Raw genomic sequence first — 23,371 nt, 5'->3', positions numbered from 1 at the left:
TTAGCTCACCTTGGACACATAGGTGTACAGTTTGTGTAAATATCAGGAATATGTATTGAGTGCCAGGTGGGGGACCAGCCTTCATAGCAGAAACATATAGAAAGGTAGTGGTGATGTCTTGCTCATCACTTGGAGGGTTTGGAGGGACAATCACAGAAGTGATTTTTTTGTGTTCAGCTTTAGTTAGGCTTCCTGTTTTATATTCTTTGCCCCTCACATCATGTGACTGCAGTATGATAACTACTGCAAGGCAATAGATAGTAATGGAAGGAGCCAAAGGCATACTACACGTAAAAGGAGAGTCCAGTGTTGCAGGTTAAACTTTGTTGCGATGTCACATGCTTTTGAGAACATATTGTTGCTGTTTTTATTGGTGTTGGGCAGTTTACATGTTTTGTCTCCATGTTTGTGTTGTGGTACTTAACAGCATTGTGTGCTGATGTCATTTTAGACCACTCTGTGCACAATGCATTTGTCATTGTAATTTACTTGCAAGCACATACCAGATTGTAACATTCTAAGCATCATTTTATATAAAACTTTGATAAAACCACAGCTTATTTATCATACATTTTTGCCAGTAAGGGGCAATTCTGCTGATTTTTCTCACACACCATAAAAATAGTTTTGCTTGGGGAATTATTCTAAACCCATGTTATAAAAGTGGATCTACAGTCCAGAAAAACTGCAACTTTTGATTCTCCAAGGGATCACTTTCACTTGTGTTTGGATTATAGATTTTGAGACTGTAAATTGGCTATAATTTCAGCATGTTACTCACTTGATGGGTGTCATTTTGGTTTGATATCCTTATTTATTTATTATGTATGTATGTATGTATGTATGTATGTATGTATGTATGTATGTATGTATGTATGTATGTATGTTTAATCAGATGTTTATTTTGCAACAATCAAGTGTAGATATACATTGAAAATTTCCTAAATGAAAGAGTATTTATGAAATTATAAAAAATTAAATTGTCCTCCTATCCCACTCCCTAAAACATAATCCTTTAAAATGAATGTTTAGTGTCTTTGGTCTATGATATCTAAGTTGATGAAGGAAAAGATAGAGAATGTGCCACCAGCATAATTCATGTGACATCGTACCAGCTATAAGACAAACCAGATTAGTTATTCAGTGCTGCAAAACATCCAATTCAGTGCTGCAAAACATCCATTAGATATTGACAGTTGACAATACTGGCCCTGGATGTCCAGTTAATTCTGTCTGCTAAGAGCTGATGTAGGATCAGATTAAGAAAACTTCCAACTGGAGACCAGAGCTGATTTGACATGATTTTCCCAAGGAAAAATAGTCTTTCTCTTTAATAGAAAACATAAAAGAAGCAACACCAGTCCAAAAGGCAGCAACAGAGGGACATTCCCAAAACATAAGAAGGAACATGCCAGATACAGAAAATAACAACTTCATACTACAACAGTATTTGATTGTAGGGAAAGTGAAAATGAAGAGTCAATGTAATCAAGATGGGAAACAATGTTCATTTAAAAAACTTAAAACTATAATCGGAGAAAGGGAAAGTGTACAACTGATTATTTAATACAGGAAATTTGCTGGGATGGATGCTGGGAAGGTGCATTGCTTTCAAGTAGAGTTAAGTGGCAAAAGAGCAAAATGTATGGAATTTGACTTTATAATCCTGAAACAGACTCAATTAATTTAAATGTGCTCAGAACATAAGAGAGGTTGTGTGACACAGCACCCAAATATAGCACAATGTTATCAGTATAAAGTGAAATGTTTTGGGGGTAACCATCAATAAAAAACAGATTGACTCATTCATGGGTATGGAGAGCTTTAGGGCAAGGTTGAAGAGCAGCGATAATAGTGGGCACTCTTAAGAGTTTCCTCCTTTAAGAACTGAGGCAAAACATATTAGTATTAGCACAACTGTGGCTGGAGAAGAGTGTAATGCCTTGACCATATTTGTGAACATGTCACTGTACATCATCAAGCCTATCATGTGCCATAAAATTGCCACCTCATTCTGTCAAATGCTTTTTCATCATCTCAGGCCAGAAGAGCCATTGGGAGAAACAAAGGACGTACTGCATCTAGAACATCCAGAAGGCATCAAACATTACCTTATGGTCCTAGATTTAGAATGGGGTAGTTTTGGAATTACATTTAGTTTTCTCATCAATAGTTTTGCCAATAGCTTAGCATCTGCATTTGTCAAGGAAGTGGGATCAATAATAGTCATAGTTGGTCCCATGCATTAGATGTAAGAGCATGCCAATTTTGCTAGTGAATATGACTGGTTTACCCATAGGCTATTGGTCCAGGCAAAAATCAGTTACAGGTTTAACAAAAAATGTGTAATTTCTCAAAACTGAAACATATAATGTCCTAACGTGATGTCTATTTGCACCTGTGCAGGGCCAAAATGCAGATTTTTTTTTCAAACAATACGTTAATTTTAATGACACAAATTAATGACTTATTGATAACAGCATTTGCATCCATGCCAATAGTAAGATCAAAATGCTTCAGGAGCAGAAGCTAATTAGATGTGAATATTGGAAACCAAGATTGTTGTGGAGTTTACTGCAAAAAAGGCTTCTTTGAGCTATCTCCATTAATATGTAAAAAAACCCTTCCGCTACGCTGTGTTTTAAAGTTCAGTGTTTTGTAAACTTCAATAAAAGAGAATTGCTAATCCATTACATTTAGTGGATGCAGACAGTGTTTATTGCACAGCTGCTTTACATTATAATCGAGAATTTTGGCCTCTTGAAGTAATTCTACATGTACCCTTTTTAATCCAAGTTCTTGCATGTTTAAAGAGACTATTTTCAGATTAATCATAATAACAGATTAAAGTTCACATTTTATAAGTGCATCAAGGCCAGTGTCTGCAGCAACAAACCCCACTCCCCATTCCCAGCCAGCCAGAAATCAGGAAAACCATCAAAAGTCTATTCCTGTTATACTCAAACTGAACTCAAACAAGCCCTCTTGGCTGCATCCGACACTATCATAAATGACCAGTGTAATGTGACTAGATCATGAAGAATGAACCTCCAAAGGAACAAAAATATCCAAAATAATACTATCTGAAGGATGGAACCAAAGTGATTGAAAATTCAGAATAATGAACAAGCTACAAATCTATTACAATTTCTGCTATATGGCCTCAAAAGATCAAATCGGGAATGTTAAAATATGATCTGAGTTACAGCATTAAATAAGCCCAAAAACAAAAATGTGTCATGACCAAGCCAATTTGTCACTACAGTTTGTCACCAGAGGTTTCACAATGTGGAAGTAATGCACAGGCTGTATACATTTCTTCCACAATGTGACCGGAATAGATACCATGTTAGTTTATGGGAGGAAATACTATGCAATAATTCAAGAGGACTCCCATTGACTGAAAACTGCCAAATGCCTCTAGTGCTTGTTTTAGATCATTGTAGATGTGACTACTGGAGCCATGGAACAACTTGAGGCGAACCGGGTACAGCAAGAATGGATGCAGGCTCAAAGTTTTAGCTGTTTTCATTATATATGTCATATTTTTCTACACTTGTTCTTTACAAAGTCTAAAATCTGCAAAAAGATGAAAATGATAACTTTCAAATATCAAAATCTAATTCTTTCCATGTCTCAAAAGTGCACTTTGTTAATCAATGTAACTAGGAAATCTCAGGAGCAATTGTGTCAACATCATTCTATTAGTAAGGCAAAGTCACACAGGCCAAGGAAGACTACTGTCTCTCCAAAAACTTAAGAAAGTCATCTTTTTCTGCATTTTCAGGAATGCCCACTTTGTGAATTTTTTTCCAATGAGAGCGCTCTTTGAGCTCTTACTTTGGAAAATAATGAAGTGATTTGCGTGTTCGCACTAATATCTAATGTGTTATGGGCATTTGATACTCTCAACAAATTCTGGACATCCTTCAGGTTTTTTTCCAGCTTTTCTTTAATGTTGAAATTTTTTTATGAACTATTGCTTAATCTTCTGGAAAATCCTGCCTCATAACTACTCTTTCATCTGCCAGCTGTTTGGTTACAAACTTTTTAAAGTCGGAACAGATGGCACTCACTTTAGAAAACGCATCTTCATCCTCCAGTGGAGATTCAACATGCAAAGGTTTTTTTGACAAAGCTTCAAATGAAGACCTTCTACTATTTGGCATGTTGAGGCAGATCAAGTAAAATTAAGTTTTATTACATAATTTCTCAAATAATTGGGAGGCTTTAAACTGATAGATATTAGGAAATTGCCAAGTGTCCCCACCTAGCTCCACTTTCTTGTGCCCATCAGCCATTCTAGGTCACCTACCAAAAATTCATGGTTTTTGATGCAGTTTTGTTTTAATGACTATTCATTTTTAATCAGATGAGCTACCAAACCTCTGCCTCCCCATCATAAATAGCAAATTAATTGCTAAAATGGATAATTTGTTTTCCATCAAGCTACTGTACAACGGACACTAAAAGGCACAATGGTGAGCACACATAGAATGTTTCCTTTTTTTGCTTATTGCATATACAGTACCCCCCTATTGCATGATCACTGCACAAAAGGCATTTCCATGCAACAAAATAAAATGTTTGGGTTAAGAAGAAGGGAGGAAATGGAAAAACCAGAGGTAGTGTCTACCCAAAATTTTGCCTTAATTTCTTACCTCTTCTTTTTTCTACAGATATCTCAGTGAGCCTTCTCTCAGTAATTGTCACTTTTTGTGGAATAGTTCTCCTTGGAGTTTCACTCTTTGTCTCCTGGAAGTTATGCTGGATTCCATGGCGCGACAAGGAAGGTTCAGGCTCCAGCACTGGGGTTGGACTTCTAGGTGGGGGACCAGGTGGTGTAACTGGACCCCTTCCCCAGTTGCTGCAGCGAAAAGATCAGCATTCTTCATCTTCTCTTTATCACTCCCCACATCCTCCTCACCCTCACTTCTCTGAGATTCTTGTAGTGGAAAGAGTTGAACTGGGAGGTCAGTCTGAGATGCCAGAACACTCCTACTTAGACATGGATTCCTACCCTCCTGGGCACCAAACCACCACAGCATCTTCAGGTACATTATACCTTACACCTTCCATTGTATGGCATGGAGTGTTTGGGACACTACAATTTCTTCATCTCTTGATTTATCATTATTAAAAATGATGTCCATCTTTTTCTTTTTAATAAATAATTGTTGGACTTTCAAAGATTTTTCCAGTTCATAATTTTTTATAGTTATTTATCCATAGTTAAATAAAAGTGTATGTATTGTAATATAGTTCATTCATATCACAACAGAGAGCACTTTAGCCCTAAAGTCATGTGATGATCTCCCATTCAGATATTCTGTTCTACAGTGCATCCGGAAAGTATTTACAGCGCATCACTTTTTCCACATTTTGTTATGTTACAGCCTTATTCCAAAATGGATTAAATTCATTTTTTTCCTCAGAATTCTACACACAACACCTTATAATGACAACATAAAAAAGTTTACTTGAAATTTTTGCAAATTTATTCAAAATAAAAAAATTAAGAAAGCACATGTACATAAGTATTCACAGCCTTTGCCATGAAGCTGAAAATTGAGCTCAGGTGCATCCTGTTTCCCCTGATCATCCTTGAGATCTTTCTGCAGCTTAATTGGAGTCCACCTGTGGTAAATTCAGTTGATTGGACATGATTTGGAAAGGCACACACCTGTCTATATAAGGTCCCGCAGTTGACAGTTCATGTCAGAGCACAAACCAAGCATGAAGTCAAAGGAATTGTCTGTAGACCTCCGAGACAGGATTGTCTCGAGGCGCAAATCTGGGGAAGGTTACAGAAAAATTTCTGCTGCTTTGAAGGTCCCAATGAGCACAGTGGCCCCCATCATCCGTAAGTGGAAGAAGTTCGAAACCACCAGGACTCTTCCTAGAGCTGGCCAGCCATCTAAACTGAGCGATCGGGGGAGAAGGGCCTTAGTCAGGGAGGTGACCAAGAACCCGATGGTCACTCTGTCAGAGCTCCAGAGGTCCTCTGTGGAGAGAGGAGAACCTTCCAGAAGGACAACCATCTCTGCAGCAATCCACCAATCAGGCCTGTATGGTAGAGTGGCCAGACGGAAGCCACTCCTTAGTAAAAGGCACATGGCAGCCCGCCTGGAGTTTGCAAAAGGCACCTGAAGGACTCTCAGACCATAACAAAGAAAATTTTCTGGTCTGATGAGACAAAGATTGAACTCTTTTTGTTTTGAATGCCAGGTGTAACGTTTGGAGGAAACCAGGCACCGCTCATCACCAGGCCAATACCATCCCTACAGTGAATGGTGGCAGCATCATGCTGTGGGAATGTTTTTTTAGCAGCAGGGACTGGGAGACTAGTCAGGATAAAGGGAAAGATGACTGCAGCAATGTACAGAGACATCCTGGATGAAAACCTGCTCCAGAGCGCTCTTGACCTCAGACTGGGGTGACGGTTCATCTTTCAGCAGGATAACAACCCTAAGCACACAGCCAAGATATCAAAGGAGTGGCTTCAGGACAACTCTGTGAATGTCCTTGAGTGGCCCAGCCAGAGCCCAGACTTGAATCCGATTGAACATCTCTGGAGAGATCTTAAAATGGCTGTGCACCGACGCTTCCCATCCAACCTGATGGAGCTTGAGAGGTGCTGCAAAGAGGAATGGGCGAAACTGGCCAAGGATAGGTATGCCAAGCTTTTGGCATCATATTCAAAAAGACTTGAGGCTGTAATTGCTGCCTAATGTGCATTGACAAAGTATTGAGCAAAGGCTGTAAATACTTATGTACATGTGATTTCTCAGTTTTTTTATTTTTAATAAATTTGCAAAAACCTCAAGTAAACTTTTTTCACATTGTCATTATGCGGTGTTGTGTGTAGAATTCTGAGGAGAAAAATTAATTTAATCCATTTTGGAATAAGGCTGTAACATAACAAAATGTGGAAAAAGTGATGCGCTGTGAATACTTTCTGGATGCACTGTAAGTCAAGGCTTCATCTGTTTTGGGAGTCATATGGACCTCAGTGCACTATATTTGCCTTTTCTATTTTCTGTTCCAATCTAGATGAACTTGGATGCAACTGATCTCTTTCATATAATTTACTGTATCACTATAACCTTCTTTCTGCAGTTATTTTAATATATTTTTTATGTTATCTTGTCCTATATTTCTTCCTATTCACTAGATCTGTTTGTCCCACTTTTCTCAAAGGAATACTGTTATGCCTGATTTATGTACAGTATTTGAAATAAAACTTTAAAATGGAAAACTGTTGTCAAAAACAAAATGTTTCTAATAATCTTTGCAATTTTTGTACAGGGGTAGTTGGAGGAGTCAGTGGAATGGGGGGGCCCCTCAAGATGAGCCAGACCTCCCCTGAGCTTCCTCCTTCTTCTGAGTCGCTTGTTTCTGCCTCCCAGAACAGAGACTTACCCAATGCACATTCCCAGCACCAGGTGGCTGTACGGTGAGCTCCAGAGCATGCTTCTTAATTATTGCGCAAGAACCAGTATAAAATGTGAAAGTGAGTAATTGCAGTATGTCCAGTACATACCCCTGGTCATTAGCCCTTGTAACATACAGACTATGGCTTGCTTAGGTAAATGACAAGTAGTTAAGCTACTTCTTTAGATTACATAGGAAATCCTGTTGCTTTAGTGGGCCTACAGTAACAAAGTGGTTTAGTGGGATTTTCCCTTGTAAGGCTGCATCTGATTATGCAGACAGCCTTCATTTAGATGAAGTGTTTTGACAGCTTTTTCTTGGGATTTGCTGATGTGAGTTAAGGCTTGACTTTAGTAATTTTTATTAGAAAGGTTTTTCTTAGTATACATTAGTAAACTAGCAGTAGCACCCGGTATTGCTTGGGTACGGAATTTTAGGGCAGAACTGTCTAACTTCTATAAATTGTGTTTCTTAAAATGTACCCTCCCAGAGGCAAATTAAATGAATGTAATTTACTTTAGTGCTCAAAATCCAGGAAAAGGCAATATTCTTCAAACTCACTGTAGTAAAAAGCAACTTCTGGGGTACCCCCAAGGTCAACATTGTCAGTTCCAATGTAGTCTAGTGGGATAATTATGCAAAATTTTGTTGAGATTTGACCAAGGGTGTGTAATTGTGTAACGAGCAAACACACACACGCACATTTACATTTATTTGCTTAACAGATGCTTTTATCCAAAGCAACTTATAAAGGATGTCAACATAATCAATTACTGGGAAACAAGTGTTACAAGACAAGATTTCAAAATTGATCACCACTGGTGAAGGACTCAAATCAAAAGCAAGCTAGTTAAAATTCTTTGGTTACAGAATCTAATAACTAATATCAATTAGACAGACATTCACCAAACAAGATTGAAACTTCAAATGCTTCTTAAACACATTGAAGGAGTTAGCATTTTGAATGGAAGTGGTCAGCTCGTTCCATCAGCCAGGAACTACACAATAAAAATGTCTGGACTGAAATTTGATACCATGCAGAGGTGGCATCACCAGATGCCGTTCAAAAGCAGACCTGAGTTGGTGAGAGGGAGCATAAGACCTCACAAGTGTGTCCATATACGCGTATATTGGTGTTGATCCATTGACTATTCTGTAAACAAACTTCAAGAATTTGAACTTAATATTAAACCAATATAGTGATTAGAAACAATGAGTGACATGAGTGCCTTGGCTGGTTGAATATACAGAGTTTATGAAGGTGTTCCTCAGTATGCATCAGCAAAGGAAAAAAGGATAAATCTTATAAGTTATGAAATAAGATTTATGAAATATATTTAACTGACCATTACCATTAAATAATTTTTAAGAAAAAATGTTATGTGTGCTTGTATGTTAAATATTATATAGTGGCTACAGGAAACGTGTTGTGAGGGTCTGCTGGGAACGTCTGGCAGAGCCCCCTGTCAGAAGTAGCTTCAACTCCCACCTCCGGCAGAACTTCGACCACGTCCCGAGGGAGGTGGGGGACATTGAGTCCGAATGGGCCATGTTCCGTGCCTCTATTGTTGAGGCAGCTGACCGGAGCTGTGGCCGTAAGGTGGTCGGTGCCTGTCGTGGCGGCAATCCCCGAACCCGTTGGTGGACACCGGCGGTGAAGGATGCCGTCAAGCTGAAGAAGGAGTCCTACAGGACCCTTTTGTCCTGTGGGACTCTGAAGGCAGCTGATAGGTACCGGCAGGCCAAGCGGAATGCGGCTTTGGTGGTTGCTGAGGCAAAAACTCGAGCGTGGGAGGAGTTTGGGGAGGCCATGGAAAACAACTTTCGGACGGCTTTGAGGAGATTCTGGTCCACCGTCCGGCATCTCAGGAGGGGAAAGCAGTGCAGTGTCAACACTGTATATGGTGGGGATGGTGCGCTGCTGACCTCGACTCGGGACGTTGTGAGTCGGTGGGGGGAGTACTTCGAAGACCTCCTCAATCCCACTAACATGCCTTCCAATGTGGAAGCAGAGCCTGGGGACTCGGAGGTGGGCTCCCCCATCTCTGGGACTGAGGTCACCGAGGTGGTCAAAAAACTCCTTGGTGGCAGGGCCCCAGTGGTGGATGAGATACGCCCGGAGTTCCTCAAGGCTCTGGATGTTGTAGGACTGTCTTAGTTGACACTCCTCTGCAACATCGCATGGACATTAGGGACAGTGCCTCTGGATTGGCAGACTGGGCAGGACCAGCTCTACACCCTTAGCAGGGTCCTAGAGGGTGCATGGGAGTTTGCCCAACCAGTCTACATGTGTTTTGTGGACTTGGAAAAGGCATTCGACCGTGTCCCTCGGGGAATCCTGTGGGGGGTACTCCGAGAGTATGGGGTACCGTACCCCCTGATAAGGGCTGTTCGGTCCCTGTACGATCGGTGCCAGAGCTTGGTCCGCATTGCCGGCAGTAAGTCGAACCCGTTTCCAGTGAGAGTTGGACTCCGCCAGGGTTGCCCTTTGTCACCAATTCTGTTCATAACTTTTATGGACAGAATTTCTAGGCGCAGCCAGGGCGTTGAGGGGGTCCGGTTTGGTCAACTCAGGATTGGGTCACTGCTTTTTGCAGATGATGTTGCCCTGTTTGCTTCATCAGGCCGTGATCTTCAGCTCTCTCTGGATCGGTTCACAGCCGAGTGTGAAGCGGCTGGGATGGGAATCAGTACCTCCAAATCCGAGACCATGGTCCTCAGCCGGAAAAGGGTGGAGTGCCCTCTCAGGGTTGGTAGCGAGATCCTGCCCCAAGTGGAGGAGTTCAAGTATCTCAGGGTCTTGTTCACGAGTGAGGGAAGAATGGAGCGTGAGATCGACAGGCAGATCGGTGTGGCATCCGCAGTAATGCGGGCTCTGCATCGGTCTGTCGTGGTGAAAAAGGAGCTGAGCCGCAAGGCAAAGCTCTCAATTTACCAGTCGATCTATGTTCCTACCCTCACCTATGGTCATGAGCTATGGGTAGTGACCAAAAGAACAAGATCGCGAATACAAGCGGCTGAAATGAGTTTCCTCCACAGGGTGTCTGGGCTTTCCCTTAAAGATAGGGTGAGAAGCTCAGTCATCCGGGAGGGGCTCAGAGTAGAGCCACTGCTCCTCCGCATCGAGAGGAGTCAGATGAGGTGGCTTGGGCATCTGATCAGGATGCCTCCTGGACGCCTCCCTGGTGAGGTGTTCTGGGCACGTGTAACTGGGAGGAGGCCCCTGGGAAGACCCAGGACACGCTGGAGGAACTATGTCTCTCGGCTGGCCTGGGAACGCTTTGGGATTCTCCCGGAAGAGCTAGAAGTAGTGGCCGGGGAGAGGGAAGTCTGGGCATCTCTGCTCAAGCTGCTGCCCCCGCGACCCGACTTCGGATAAGCGGAAGAGGATGGATGGCTACAGGAAAATAAATACAAAAATTAATCAAAAGGCACCATATTATTGAGAATTCTACTATTATGAAGAGAATTTGAAATATTAGATTATATGTAATGAATGTTATTTATTATTTATTTTTTAATTGGACAAAGCTGTTCCAGAAATGATAATGTAGTAGAAGATTTTTGCAACTTTATTTGCAGATTTATAAATCGACAACAAGGGGTAAAGCTACAAATATATAAATTACATAAAAACATATATAATGTTTAAATATGAAACATACAAAAATAAATGTTTTAACAAAATTTCAATGTAGGTGGCATAATTTACCACTGTAGTAATGCATATTTGACTCTTGGTCCATTCATAGTCTGTCAGTGTTTCTTAATTTTCATGGGTATTTTGTTTTGTTACTAACATTTTAAAGACATGCAGGTTAGGTTTTTGGAGGAATCTTAAATGGCCTAGCATTTACATGCATATACAGTAGGTGTGTGCCTAAGTATGTCCTGTAATAAATTGGTGACCCACTCAGGGCTTGCTCTTGCCTTGCTTCAAAATGTGGCATATGCTCCAATGTGCATGTAATGGAAAGAGGGGGTTCAGAAAATAGATAGATGGATTGTTTTTTTCTGAAATTAATTCAGATATTCATCTAAATGCAGCTATTTTTGCTTTTTCTTCTCTATTTGCAGTTCTTCACCTCGATCAGTAACACACCAGTTGTCAAGCCCAGATTTTCACATCGAAGACAGAACAGACCAGGCCACCTGCATTGGTCAAATAAAGCCAGAGCTTTACAAGATGAGATCTGACCAGGGTGATGGCAAAAAAGTAGAAACTGGCAACTGTGGCAAAATCAGTTTCCTGCTTCGTTATGCATACAAGTGGGTATCATTCTTTTGAAATTTCACAAAACTGCTGCATCTCTGTAAATTAGATTATATCAGTGACATTTTTCTACACTTCTTCTCCTGCCTCATGCTGGTTCGTTTATGAAGTGGTACAGGTAACCCATTTCTATAGCACCTCCTTTCTATTGCACTAATCTGTTCTAAGGAAACCCATTTCTACTGCAGATGCTTCAAGCTCTCTGTACCCTACTCTTTTTTATAAGTGCAATATGACCTCTTTTTTTCCTTGCCTTTGGTCTTATTTCGAGTGCTTAATTCTTAACTCTTTTACTTGTCTCTTTGGACATCTAGAGACATTAAAAAGATCATATTTACAGACAAAATGTAACATTTCCACATGGACCATGCATAATGATGGACTTCTTTAAAAAAAACAAAATTGGAGTTGTTAAATGAAAAAAGAGCTCTGATTTAACATTCTTTGATCAAAGGCTGCCAACAAGCTGTCATTCTTTAGCTCAAAGCCATTTAAAGTAATAATGGTTTCAGTTTTTCAAAAAATAACTGATATTCTTTGAGGGAGTTTGCTTAGCTTAGCAGAATTTTTATTACTTCGATTTAACATAGTAAATTTGCAGATGGATGGATGAATGGTTATGTACTGAATACAAAATAGTAAAAAAAAAGTATATAAGCACATGGCTCTATTTTCCTGTTGATAGGATAAAGTCTGACTGCCCTGCCTCAAATTAAGAATGTACATTTGTATCTATTTTAAACAGTATATAAAAAAGCAATACATCAAAAGAAAAAATACAAGTAAAAGCCAAAATGATAGCATGCAACATTTACTTTGGAACCATGCAGCCCACAAGAACAGAAATAATGGACTTTTATGGCATTTCAGGGTCTATGGTTTTATAATTTTGGTGTTATTTCCAGATTAAGTTTCCAATTTCTTGAATAGTAGTATTTTTTTAAATAGGCAGATATCGGAATACTTCTTAAATTTAATTTCAGCAGAAAGGGTCTAATGAAAGAGGATTCAAACCAACAACACAAAACTCCATGATCTATAAGACTTTGACTTTCCTTAATTAAACTCAATGATATTTGATACCTTAAACATCTTAGGTTAAAAAATGAATTCTACATTATGTGTTTCATTTCTGTAGTATAAACTTTGAGTGTAAAAACAAAATAATGTAAAAGAAATTTACAGAGAACACTGGCAGTAGTATGCACAGGGATGTGCTTAGCAGATACTTCTTCAGATTGATGGAAGACTGCACATGCTGCCACGTTAAAACCTTAATTCTCTCTGTCACAGTCAGTGGCTACATATTACTACACATTACTCACATGATGTGCTTCATGAAAACAATGGCATTTAAAGTAACTCTGATTTTGCATAGGGCGGCACGGTGGTACAGTGGGTAGCGCTGCTGTCTCACAGTTAGGAGACCTGGGTTCGCTCCCTCCGTGGAGTTTGCATGTTCTTCCCGTGTCTGCATGGGTTTCCTCTGGGTACTCCGGTTTCCTCCCACAGTCCAAAGACATGCAGGTTAGGTGCATTTGGCGATCCTAAATTGTCCCTAGTGTGTACTTGGTGTGTGCCCTGCGGTGGGCTGGCACCCTGCCCGGGGTTTGTTTCCTGCCTTGCGCCCTGTGTTGGCTGGGATTGGCTCCAGCTGACCCCCGTGACCCTGTAGTTAGGATATAGCGGGTTGGATGATGGAAGATTTTGCATAATAAAACTGCAGTGTAAATGGAAAATATTGGCATTATAATGTTGTTCTTTGAAGAAACACTAGATTGCACAAGCTAGTTAATACATAGTGGCTGAAAAATGGCCTTTAAAACATAAGATTTCTAGTTCTATTAAAAACTTCAGCTCACTATGTGGTCTGAGAATGTTACTTAGCCTCCCCGTTGCTCAAGTTGTAAAACAAAAAATATATGTCAACTACTTTACTGTATTCTGATCTTCTAAGTAACCTTGGAAAAAAGTGTTAGTCAAAACAGCTAATTTAAGAGATCCTGTGCTAGATGCAGAAGCAGTGTTTTAGCAGTGGGTGCTCTGATGTATGATGTTAAAATCCTTTGCAAAGCTGGCAAAATATTATACACTGCAATTCTACTTCCCCATGAGTAGAAATCAGGCACAATATTGGAAAAATTGAAAATTTCAATGGGCACCCCAAACTAATGCCTGTACTAAAACCATTACCATTTTGATAAAGTACTGTATCAGCTTCAATTAGCTAAAATTTGTCAGGGAAACCACACGTAATGTCTACACCAACAAACATGACAGACTAAACATGCAGGAAATAAAAATAAGTAAAAAAAAAAATAACATAACTATTAAATCAGTCAAATTCTTTGATGCCTCAAAGGTTGGCTCTTTAACAACTAAACAGTATGGTCTTCAGTTGCAACTTTAAATTTAATATTGAAGCAAATTCATAGTCAGATGTATATACAGTATTCTCCACTAAATTACAGTTGATTGAGAATTAATAATAAAGCTGAGTCACTGTTGGAAGTCCAATGTCATAAATATCTCACAAATGTTTAAGGAGTAAAGCAATATACACAGAAGTTCTGAATTGTTAAAATGACCATAATCCTTAAAATGACTGTAAAATGGTCAAAATGTGTGAATAATCTCACCTGTTAAAGATAAAATGGTTATTCTACTAGGTCCAACCACCATATTATTAACTTAAGGTGATTTGTGACATGGCATGTTATTCCAATAGTTATTATTTGTAATAACTAATAACTAATGTTTATTAATAACTAATAGTAATTGAATCCTTTATTGGTCAGCAAATGAATTTTCACATCCTTCTATGTCTGCATGGGTTTTTCTCTGGGCCCTGAATTTCCCTCTGCATACCAAAGATATATTAATATATGATGTTTTTGCAACATGCAAGAAAGTTCAGACTTGGCCACCATATACTCAATAAATTATTCTAACAGCTAGATAATTTTCCATGTCTCCTAGGTCATTTGAGAAACATATTCCCTTTCAGCATGTCCTGGGTGTAACACTGGGTCTTCTTCCAGTGGGCCATCTCTAGAACTCCCTCAATGACATGATCAAGGACATATGTGTTAGCTTAGTTCCCATGATTTCCAAACAGTCCTATATGAATGAGTGTAGGTATGTGTGTGAGTGTGATCTGTGTTAAACCCAAATGTTACTGGCATAGACTGTGATTTCCTTGACTCTAAATTAAATTGATATGACGGAAATTGGATAAAATTCAAAATAGTAGTAGATTTCCAAGAGAGCGGCAAAGGTATTAAAGCCATTGTAACAAAAGATTTGGATTGTCATGTCCCTTGCTAATCACTTCAGAGAAATCCCTTACTCTAGCATCTAATGCAAGGATATGAAATACCAATGCGTATTTCAGATCTGTACTCCATATATATAAACATTCCCCTGAAGACTCTTGATTCTTTCTCTCAGTCCAGACAAATTTTCATAGAAACTAGGAGAGTTTATACGAGTTAAATTAAGAGACTAGATTTTTGTGTTACTGAAATTGACCAGAGGGTGGCGCAGTGGTAGTGCTGCTGCCTTGCAGTTAGGAGACCCGGGTTCGCTTCCCGGGTCCTCCCTACGTGGAGTTTGCATGTTCTCCCCGTGTCTGCGTGGGTTTCCTCCGGGCGCTCCGGTTTCCTCCCACAGTCCAAAGACATGCAGGTTAGGTGGATTGGCGATTCTAAATTGGCCCTAGTGTGTGCTTGGTGTGTGGGTGTGTTTGTGTGTGTCCTGCGGTGGGTTGGCACCCTGCCCGGGATTGGTTCCCTGCCTTGTGCCCTGTGTGGGCTGGGATTGGCTCCAGCAGACCCCCGCGACCCTGTGTTCGGATTCAGCGGGTTGGGAAATGGATGGATGGATGAAATTGACCAGACATGTCATCTAGAGTGAGCTCTTTCCTTTTTTTTTTTACATTAACGCAGTATTGCACAAATAGAACAATGGCACATATATGAATACTGTAGTAACAGCAGAAGAAAGAAAGCTAGGTATAGTTCCTGTGTTCTTTCTGTGCCTGTTTTGATTTTCTTTGGGGTTCTACAGTTTCCTATTCTATCCTTAAAATTGGTATTTTGGTTAATTAAGGTCTCTAAATTGGCCCTGTGTAAGTGTACGTGTGCGTGTGCTTATGCGTGTGTTTGCTCAAGGCTGGGCTATGGATGCACTGGTGTTACATCCGCATTTGGCTTTTGTAAGGCACGGGCATCCTTCCAAGAGCTGATTCATGCCTTGTACTCTTGGCCTTCAGCTTCATGTGAGTCTTCTGTCAAAGCTAGACAGTTAATAAATCATAAATGAATGGGCTATGGCAAGTTAAGCAAAGCATACCTGATTTCTACAGTTAGTGAGTTCAGTTCTTTATGCACACAAAACTGTTTACATGATGTTACCAAGTAGTGTAGGTAATTTTAGATTTTTTATCAAAATCTCATATTTTAATAAAAAACAATGAAACCCAGCCCAGTCATTGTCTTTGTGAATTTTGCATGTTCCCCCTACATCTATGTGCTGTTTTTCCTATTTACTCTGGTTTTCTTTTCACATTCCAAAGGTGTGTGTTTTATTAGTAATTATAAGATAGTCCTGTTTGATTGAGTGTGTGTGTGTGTGTGATGTGCCCTATGCTTGACTGGCACCCAGTTTAGGGTTGGTTCCTGCAGCTGGTATTGTCAGGATAGGCCTTGGCACTAGTATTAAGCACTTTTGTGATTTAAACAGACACACAATCATCCCCCTGTCTTGGGATTTGGTATGAAGGGATTTGAAATAAGTCCATATTTATTATGAGTATAACAAGAACTTAACAGTTAAATCATTGGATTTGCAGGTCTCATTATTGTAAACTAGTATAAATTCATCATTTTGTCGGCTTTTATGTTTTGGACAGCAGCAGAATTAAATAGGAACTACTGTATTTAACTTGATGTCCATGGGGTTTATTTATGTTGATCTACAGATGTGAATGATGACATTACACGGTGGGAATTACAGGTAATTTGCAGTATATTAAAGTGAGTAGGGCCATTGTGCTAGAGAGACTACATTTTGTTTGCTGAAAGTGAGTACTTGGCAGCCCTATCCACTGTTTACTTTCTGTGGTGGTATATTAAAGTTAACTATCTGTTGTGCTATGGGAATTGAAGCCAGTTTGCAGTATATCATCTAGGTTACCCTATTACAGAGTGAAAATTAAACTGTACCAGACGTCAACAACATTTTTCAGAGCTGCTATAGCACCATTTTGTAGTGACACCTTCCTACTGTTGAAAGGACTGCATTGTGTACACATCGAAAATAAAAACTGGCCCACTGGTGTGCCGTAGGATTGTCCCTGAGGTCTTTGTAATGAAGTACGTCAAAACTAGTTAGCAAGTGGTGGAGACATGCCTTCTTTCAACTCTTCTTATCCGCTTCCTTTTCAGCACAGAACAGCTGGTTGTTAAAATCCTTAAAGCACTTGACCTCCCTGCAAAAGATGCCAATGGATTCTCTGATCCATATGTCAAAATTTATCTACTACCTGATCGCAAGAAAAAATTTCAGACTAAGGTAAGTTATGATATTTTCTATGAGTGATACAGAATTTATAACTTTTAAATTCCTATTTATTTTTTCCTTTACTGCATTTTAAGATCATATTTTAACTACATATTTACGGAGTGTAATATGTGATGTTCTTTTAAAATGATCAATTTATGATCATCTGGCTGGACAGCATACGTCTGGTTCATGTCTAATTGATGGACTGACACACCTATATGAATAGTGCAAATTCTCATACACATAATTGCTACAAACGTTTGGCTGCACTATCTCTATGTCAAAAGTTAACCTAGACACCAATGGTAATCTCAATGGCTATAGCACCTCTCACTCCTGGTGTCACTTCCTGGAAAACCCTGTTATATCTGAGTTTGGCCTACTAACTCCTGTATTTATCTCTACAAAGCTTCCTCTGCTGGCACCTGGTTTCTTTGCACCACTGAGACCGGATTTTGTGTTATGGTTTGAAGCACCTACAAATGTTGTTGTTTGTTCTGCCTTATTTTAAAACAGTGCTTTTCAAAGTGAGGTCTATGGGCCAACAGTAGTCCCTAAGTGTGAGTTAGGTCATCTGCAAGCTGACGTTCAAACACTGCTCAGTTACATTAATCTGTTATGTTCTTATTTAAGCATTTATTTGTAACAAGCAAAGCTGTTAGTCAACATTTAGCTGTTGGCGATACTGAATCAATATGCTTGGATAAATGAGAAATGGGCCCAAAACTACTGCCATGGAGCATACTGTCTAACTTTCTTGCAAATAGTAAAAATGATTGCTTTGATTCCACACCTCTTTGCTCTGCAACCACTTGTGTTTCTTGATGCGGTTATCCTTATCTCTCTCACTCTTACATGCAATGCTTAATCCATCTCAGTCTCTCTTCAGTCCATCCAATCTTGGACACTGCCCAGGACTCTGTTCTAAATTTACATTTATGTCAGCCTGGAGAGCCCAGATCCAGCCAAGGCAGTCCTTTAACATCAGTGCTAACAGGCTGCCTGCTGTCAATCGATCTTAATGGCTTAAGAGTTATTATGGATCATTGGCTGAAAGCTGGGACTTTGAAATGTTTCAATGTTTGATTTAAATCTGAATATTGTTTACATAAATGCCTTTAATAAAATAAATTATGGGAAATGTAATAAAGAATTACTTTAAAATGTGACAGACTCAAGTGGTCTGCTATTAAATGGTGGTCCTTGATCCAAAACATGTTGAGGACCACCGCCCTTGCAGTGCTTAAATCCTATCCCATTAGAATTTGTTGCATCTTCACACGGAAGGATAGTCTTCTTGATGCTGTTTTAAGGCAGAGCTAGACTCAAAGATGTAGTGTTTTTTGTTATTATGAGAGGATACTATGGCATGGTGATGCAAAATTTTATAAATGTGCCCAAGTAGTGGTACTGAGATGTAACCTAGAAATAATTTTGGCATGAGGTATAAAGCCATCCAAAGTTTGCAATAGTGTACACTCAAGAAGAGAGCTGAGATGAAGGACTACTAACAGGAAGAAAGGTTTAGGGTTTTGCCCCAGAAAAAGAGAGAAAAGAGAGAAAATGGAAAGTGCTTTGGCGAGTATCTTGGGGGGTGCATAACTGTAAGAGTCATTCCAGTATGCAAGCAGAGGAATTCCTATGAAGACAATCACATGAGGACAGTAGAGATTGTTTTTGCTCAAAAAACTGGTAGCATTGTGCTTAGACTGATGTTAAGATCTTCCACGTAGGCAGCAACCTTGCTGGTTAGTATCTAATCAATGATGCAAGTTAAAAATTGCAGGTAGCTGGATTTCTGGTCTCCAATATGGTTACCAGTTTGTTTTATTTTTAAAGCCCTTGGTAAGTAGCAGTATGTCACTGCAGTCGGATTTCACACTTTATTATTGATGTCCCTTATACATTCCAAGTTTGGGGTTTGAGATGTTTGATAAACTGTATGGAATGTTAGTTTCTTTTCCCCTTTCATGTCTCATACTGTCAACTGGACGGAAAAATTGGTGTATAGGAAACCAAAAAATAAAAATACCAAGAAAATTGTTCAGTATAGCTGCCAGCAGAATGACTCTACCAAAGTTTCTTTTCCCAAAAGCTACTATCAGATACTCTAAAGGGTTTAAACAGTTACTATAAACAGTTTTTCTAGTTATGCTGATGATGCTTAAGACAATTTAACTGTGCTGTTGAGCACAATCTTTACCCCGTTTTCCAGGATTTCATATGTCAGATGCCACTTGGTTTCTAGTAAATTTTCTCTGTTTAATATAACTCTGAGTCAACAAATGATGGTGGATCCTAATAATTTCACTTATATACCAAAGAGATGATGACCTCATGGTGTGTCTCCACATCTGAAATAAAGAAAGAATGCTTAAAGAATAAACATATTATATGAAAACACAATAGAGGGAAACAGAACAGATTAAACAAACACAAACAAAAACTGTGTTACAACTTTAGGCAACTTTTAAGAGGTCCTAATCCCCACTCTCTGCAAGGTGCAGTGGCTTAGCCTCTTGCTCCCATCTCTTGTACCACCAATGAATCTAATAGTCTCATCTACTATGTCTTTCTCAATTTTTCTTTTTTTTTTAAGTATATTTTAATTTTATTGAATTTTTTAAAATCAAATAACACTCCATACACATAACTTGAGTTTTACAAAAAGAAAAAAAAAAGGCTTGAAACAAATCAACCCCCACCCGTGAGAAAGAAAGCTAGGCCAGGAGTGTAAAACTTTATGCTAGTAAAGATAAGTGAATGAATAAATTAATTAATGAATAAAGATAAATGGAGTAAAAGAGGGAAGAGAACCTGCTTCCTCAATTTAAATGCTTATTCTAAAATGTCCTTGATTAGATCCTGCCAGGTTTTGAAAAAGTTGTGTACAGATCCTCTAAGTGCAAATTTGATTTTTTCCAGTTTCAAATAGTATATAACATTAGTTACCCACTGACTTAGAATAGATGAGTTAGGATTCTTCCAGTTGACCAAGATAAGTCTACGTGCCAATAGTGTAGTAAAGGCAATTACAATTTGTTTGTCCTTCTCCACTTTAAGCCCATCTAGGAGTACTCCCAAACACAGCTGTTAGTGGATTACGAGGGATTGTGACACCAAGGCTCTCTGAAAGGCATTTAAAGATTTTGGTCCAGAATGATGTTAATTTGGTGTAGGCCCAAAACATGTGGCCCAGTGAGGCATGAATTTGATTGCAGCGTTTGCAGGTTGGATCTTGCCCAGGAAATATTTTGGACAATTTTAAACGAAAGAGATGTGCTTGAGATATAATTTTAAGTTGAATAATTCTATGCTTTGCGCATATGGAGCTCGAGTGAATTCTGTGCATTGCTACTTTTTTCTGAGATGTTGAGTGAGAGATCCTTATCCTACTGTACTCTTGGATCTCTGAAAGGGAGGGACTGTAAAAAGGTTTTATACATTACAGAGATGTTGTCTGAGTCCTTAAGACTGAATATTTTTTCTGGCACAGAGGTAGTTGGGAGGTGAGGAAAATTGGGCAGGTTTCGTTTAACAAAGTTTCTGATTTGAAGGTAGTGAAAGAAATGTGTTGCTGGAAAGTTAAATTTAGAGTGTAATTGTTGTCTATGTACAGATCTCTAAGTGATTTAATCTCAAATGCTTTCCAGGTATTAAAAACTGCATATGTTTGAGAGGGTGGGAAAAGGTGGTTCTCGTGCAGAGGTGCCACAGATAAAAGCTTCTCTATCTTAAAATACTTCCTACATTGGCTCCATATTCTGACTGAGTGAAGCACAATTGGGTTGTTAGTATATTGGCGTTAACTTGTATTAATTGGGGTGCAAAGCAAGGAATATAAAGAAGTGCTGCAGGATTTTAGTTCTATTGTGGACCAAGCCTGTGTATGTTCATTTATTTGCGTCCATGTTTTTATAGTTTGTATATTTGCTGCCCAGTAATAAAATTGAAAGTTAGGTAGAGCCATGCCACCTTCTGCCTTAGGTCTTTGTAGGGTCGCCCTTTGGATACGTGGATGTTTTGAATTCCAAATAAATTAGGTTATGCTTGAGTCTAATTTCTTAATAAAAGATCTTTTAATGTATATTGGAATGTTTTGAAATTAAAAGAGAAGCTTAGGAAGGATATTCATTTTAACAATGTTAATTCTTCCAGCTAAAGTGAGATGAAGGATTGACCATCTATACAAGTCTTGCTTAATTTTTTCCATACAGACAGCAAAATTGTGTTGATAAAGAACTTTATATTTACTTGTGATGTTTACCCCTAGGTATTTAAACTGATCTGCGATGATAAAATGGAAGTTGTCCAATCTAATATTGTATGCTTGAGAATTTACTGGGAAGAGCACACTTTTATTCAAATTGATTCTGAGACCAGAGATCTTTTGAAATTCTGTTAGTGCTGTTAGGATTGCAGGCACGGTATTTTGTGGATCTGATATATACAGTACCATATCATCAGCATATAGAGAAACTTTCTGTTCCAGTCCTTCTCTGATAATCCCCTTTATCTCATAAGCATTTTGACAGTGAATTGCCAGTGGCTCAATGGCAATTGCAAAAAGCAGTGGTGACAAGGGGCATCCTTGTCTGGTACCAATCTCTCCCAAAAGACTCTAATCTGTTTGTCTCACCAGTGCGCCCTTGCTCAAAAACACCTCCTAACTCTCCTCCTTAATCATATAGTTCAATGAGCTGTCTGCCACATCCCCAGATTGACATCCCCTCCAGGTGTCATTTTCAGCTACTAGGATATAATCCACCCTCCCCTTTCCCCAGCAGAAGTGTGCTCATACCCCTTTAGTCTGTTGTGACCCTCAAAAGACCATACCTCTCTTAGACAAGATTTTGTTCTGTCTGCCTTTAAAGAGCAACAGTGTTCCATTTCTTCTAGCCATGAGCCATTCCTTATTGTCATACAACTAAATTGTCATAATCTCTGTCTTTCCCTGCACAAAAAGATTGAACATACCTGGCACCTGCTGAGTCTGCTGTGCTTTGGCATTCTGATTAAGCATTATATGTTTCCTTCCAGATGTCTAGATTTGGGTCTGGAGAGATACCTAGGTTATCCATCTCTTGTTCCCAGGCTAAGGAATGAGATGTAGAAGCAATGGTGATCTTAGGCCCCTTAAGGTCCACCCTACTGCTCCAAATCTCTGGTTCTAGTGCACAGTGTTTAGACTTTTAAGAGGTTTGGTTACTTGTTGCAGGCTGTTGTCTCACAGACCCATATTTAACATCCTAAATCCTGCTTAGCCCTTCTATGTAATCCTTAAATTGACACCCACCCCCACATGAACCTATGAGACCAGTATAATGTAAGAATCTAAACCAAATTAATATTAAAAGACTTTAGTTTATTTATTAAATCACAAATAATACAATAAAAAGATAACACATTAAATACAAAATATACATAATAAAGGAAGTAACACTCTTACAACATTTCAGCAGCGATGACACACAGATTTAGACTTTCCTCTCTATCTTCAAGACAACCTCTGTTTTCTTTCAAATCTCATTAGGTTCTTTTCTAAAAATTTTTGCTAAAATGTGTTCAGAACCTCCTATTTCTTACTTAACCTTTGACCAACCCAGGACTTTCTCCGCTGACATAGTATAGTGCTTCTTTTGACACGCACGTTTCTTTTATGTCTAATAATCCTTAACACGTTTGATTATAAGAAACAGCTCTTTTTTTCTAATTTTACTTTCACTTCCATTTGTCCTAAGTTTCATACTTTAGTTAAACACATTATTATGATTAAATGTCAGTTATTATTTTAAAGCATAACAGTTCAAGAGTTCAAGTTTTTGTGCAGTACTTGACAAGGTTTTGAGTAATAAAAATGGGCCTAGTTCAAATTGTTAACTTTTTTGAGCCTTACTTGACAGGACATGGTTGCTGTGGTTTTAACAAACAGTATAACACTCATGATGAGCTCATTGCATCATTTTCAAATTTCCAAACTTTATAGTTACATCATGTTTTAATCTTTTATTATCTGAGTCCTTTTCTGGTTCAATTCTGTTTTTATTCCGAGGTTTTGTTGGTGAGCCAGGGTGTCTGTTTTCTTTACACAGTTCACAG

The 23,371-nt window shown here is 38.9% G+C and overlaps 1 protein-coding gene across 4 annotated transcripts in view; it reads left to right on the top strand.

The window, feature by feature from the left end:
* syt3 (synaptotagmin III) overlaps positions 1 to 23,371 on the top strand; it is a 151,814-nt gene that overhangs the window by 113,856 nt on the left and 14,587 nt on the right. For all 4 annotated transcript variants that reach the window (XM_051933709.1, XM_051933708.1, XM_051933707.1 and 1 more), the window contains 4 exons: positions 4,680 to 5,054; positions 7,309 to 7,456; positions 11,512 to 11,703; positions 17,155 to 17,281. In XM_051933709.1, the coding sequence (XP_051789669.1) occupies positions 4,680 to 5,054; positions 7,309 to 7,456; positions 11,512 to 11,703; positions 17,155 to 17,281 (842 nt within the window). The remainder of the gene's footprint in view (positions 1 to 4,679; positions 5,055 to 7,308; positions 7,457 to 11,511; positions 11,704 to 17,154; positions 17,282 to 23,371) is intronic.

This window comes from Erpetoichthys calabaricus, chromosome 11, assembly GCF_900747795.2.
Source record: "Erpetoichthys calabaricus chromosome 11, fErpCal1.3, whole genome shotgun sequence".
Lineage (NCBI taxonomy): Eukaryota > Metazoa > Chordata > Cladistia > Polypteriformes > Polypteridae > Erpetoichthys > Erpetoichthys calabaricus.
Note: the sequence above shows the minus strand (reverse complement) of the source record. Positions and strands in the feature narration are given on the sequence as shown.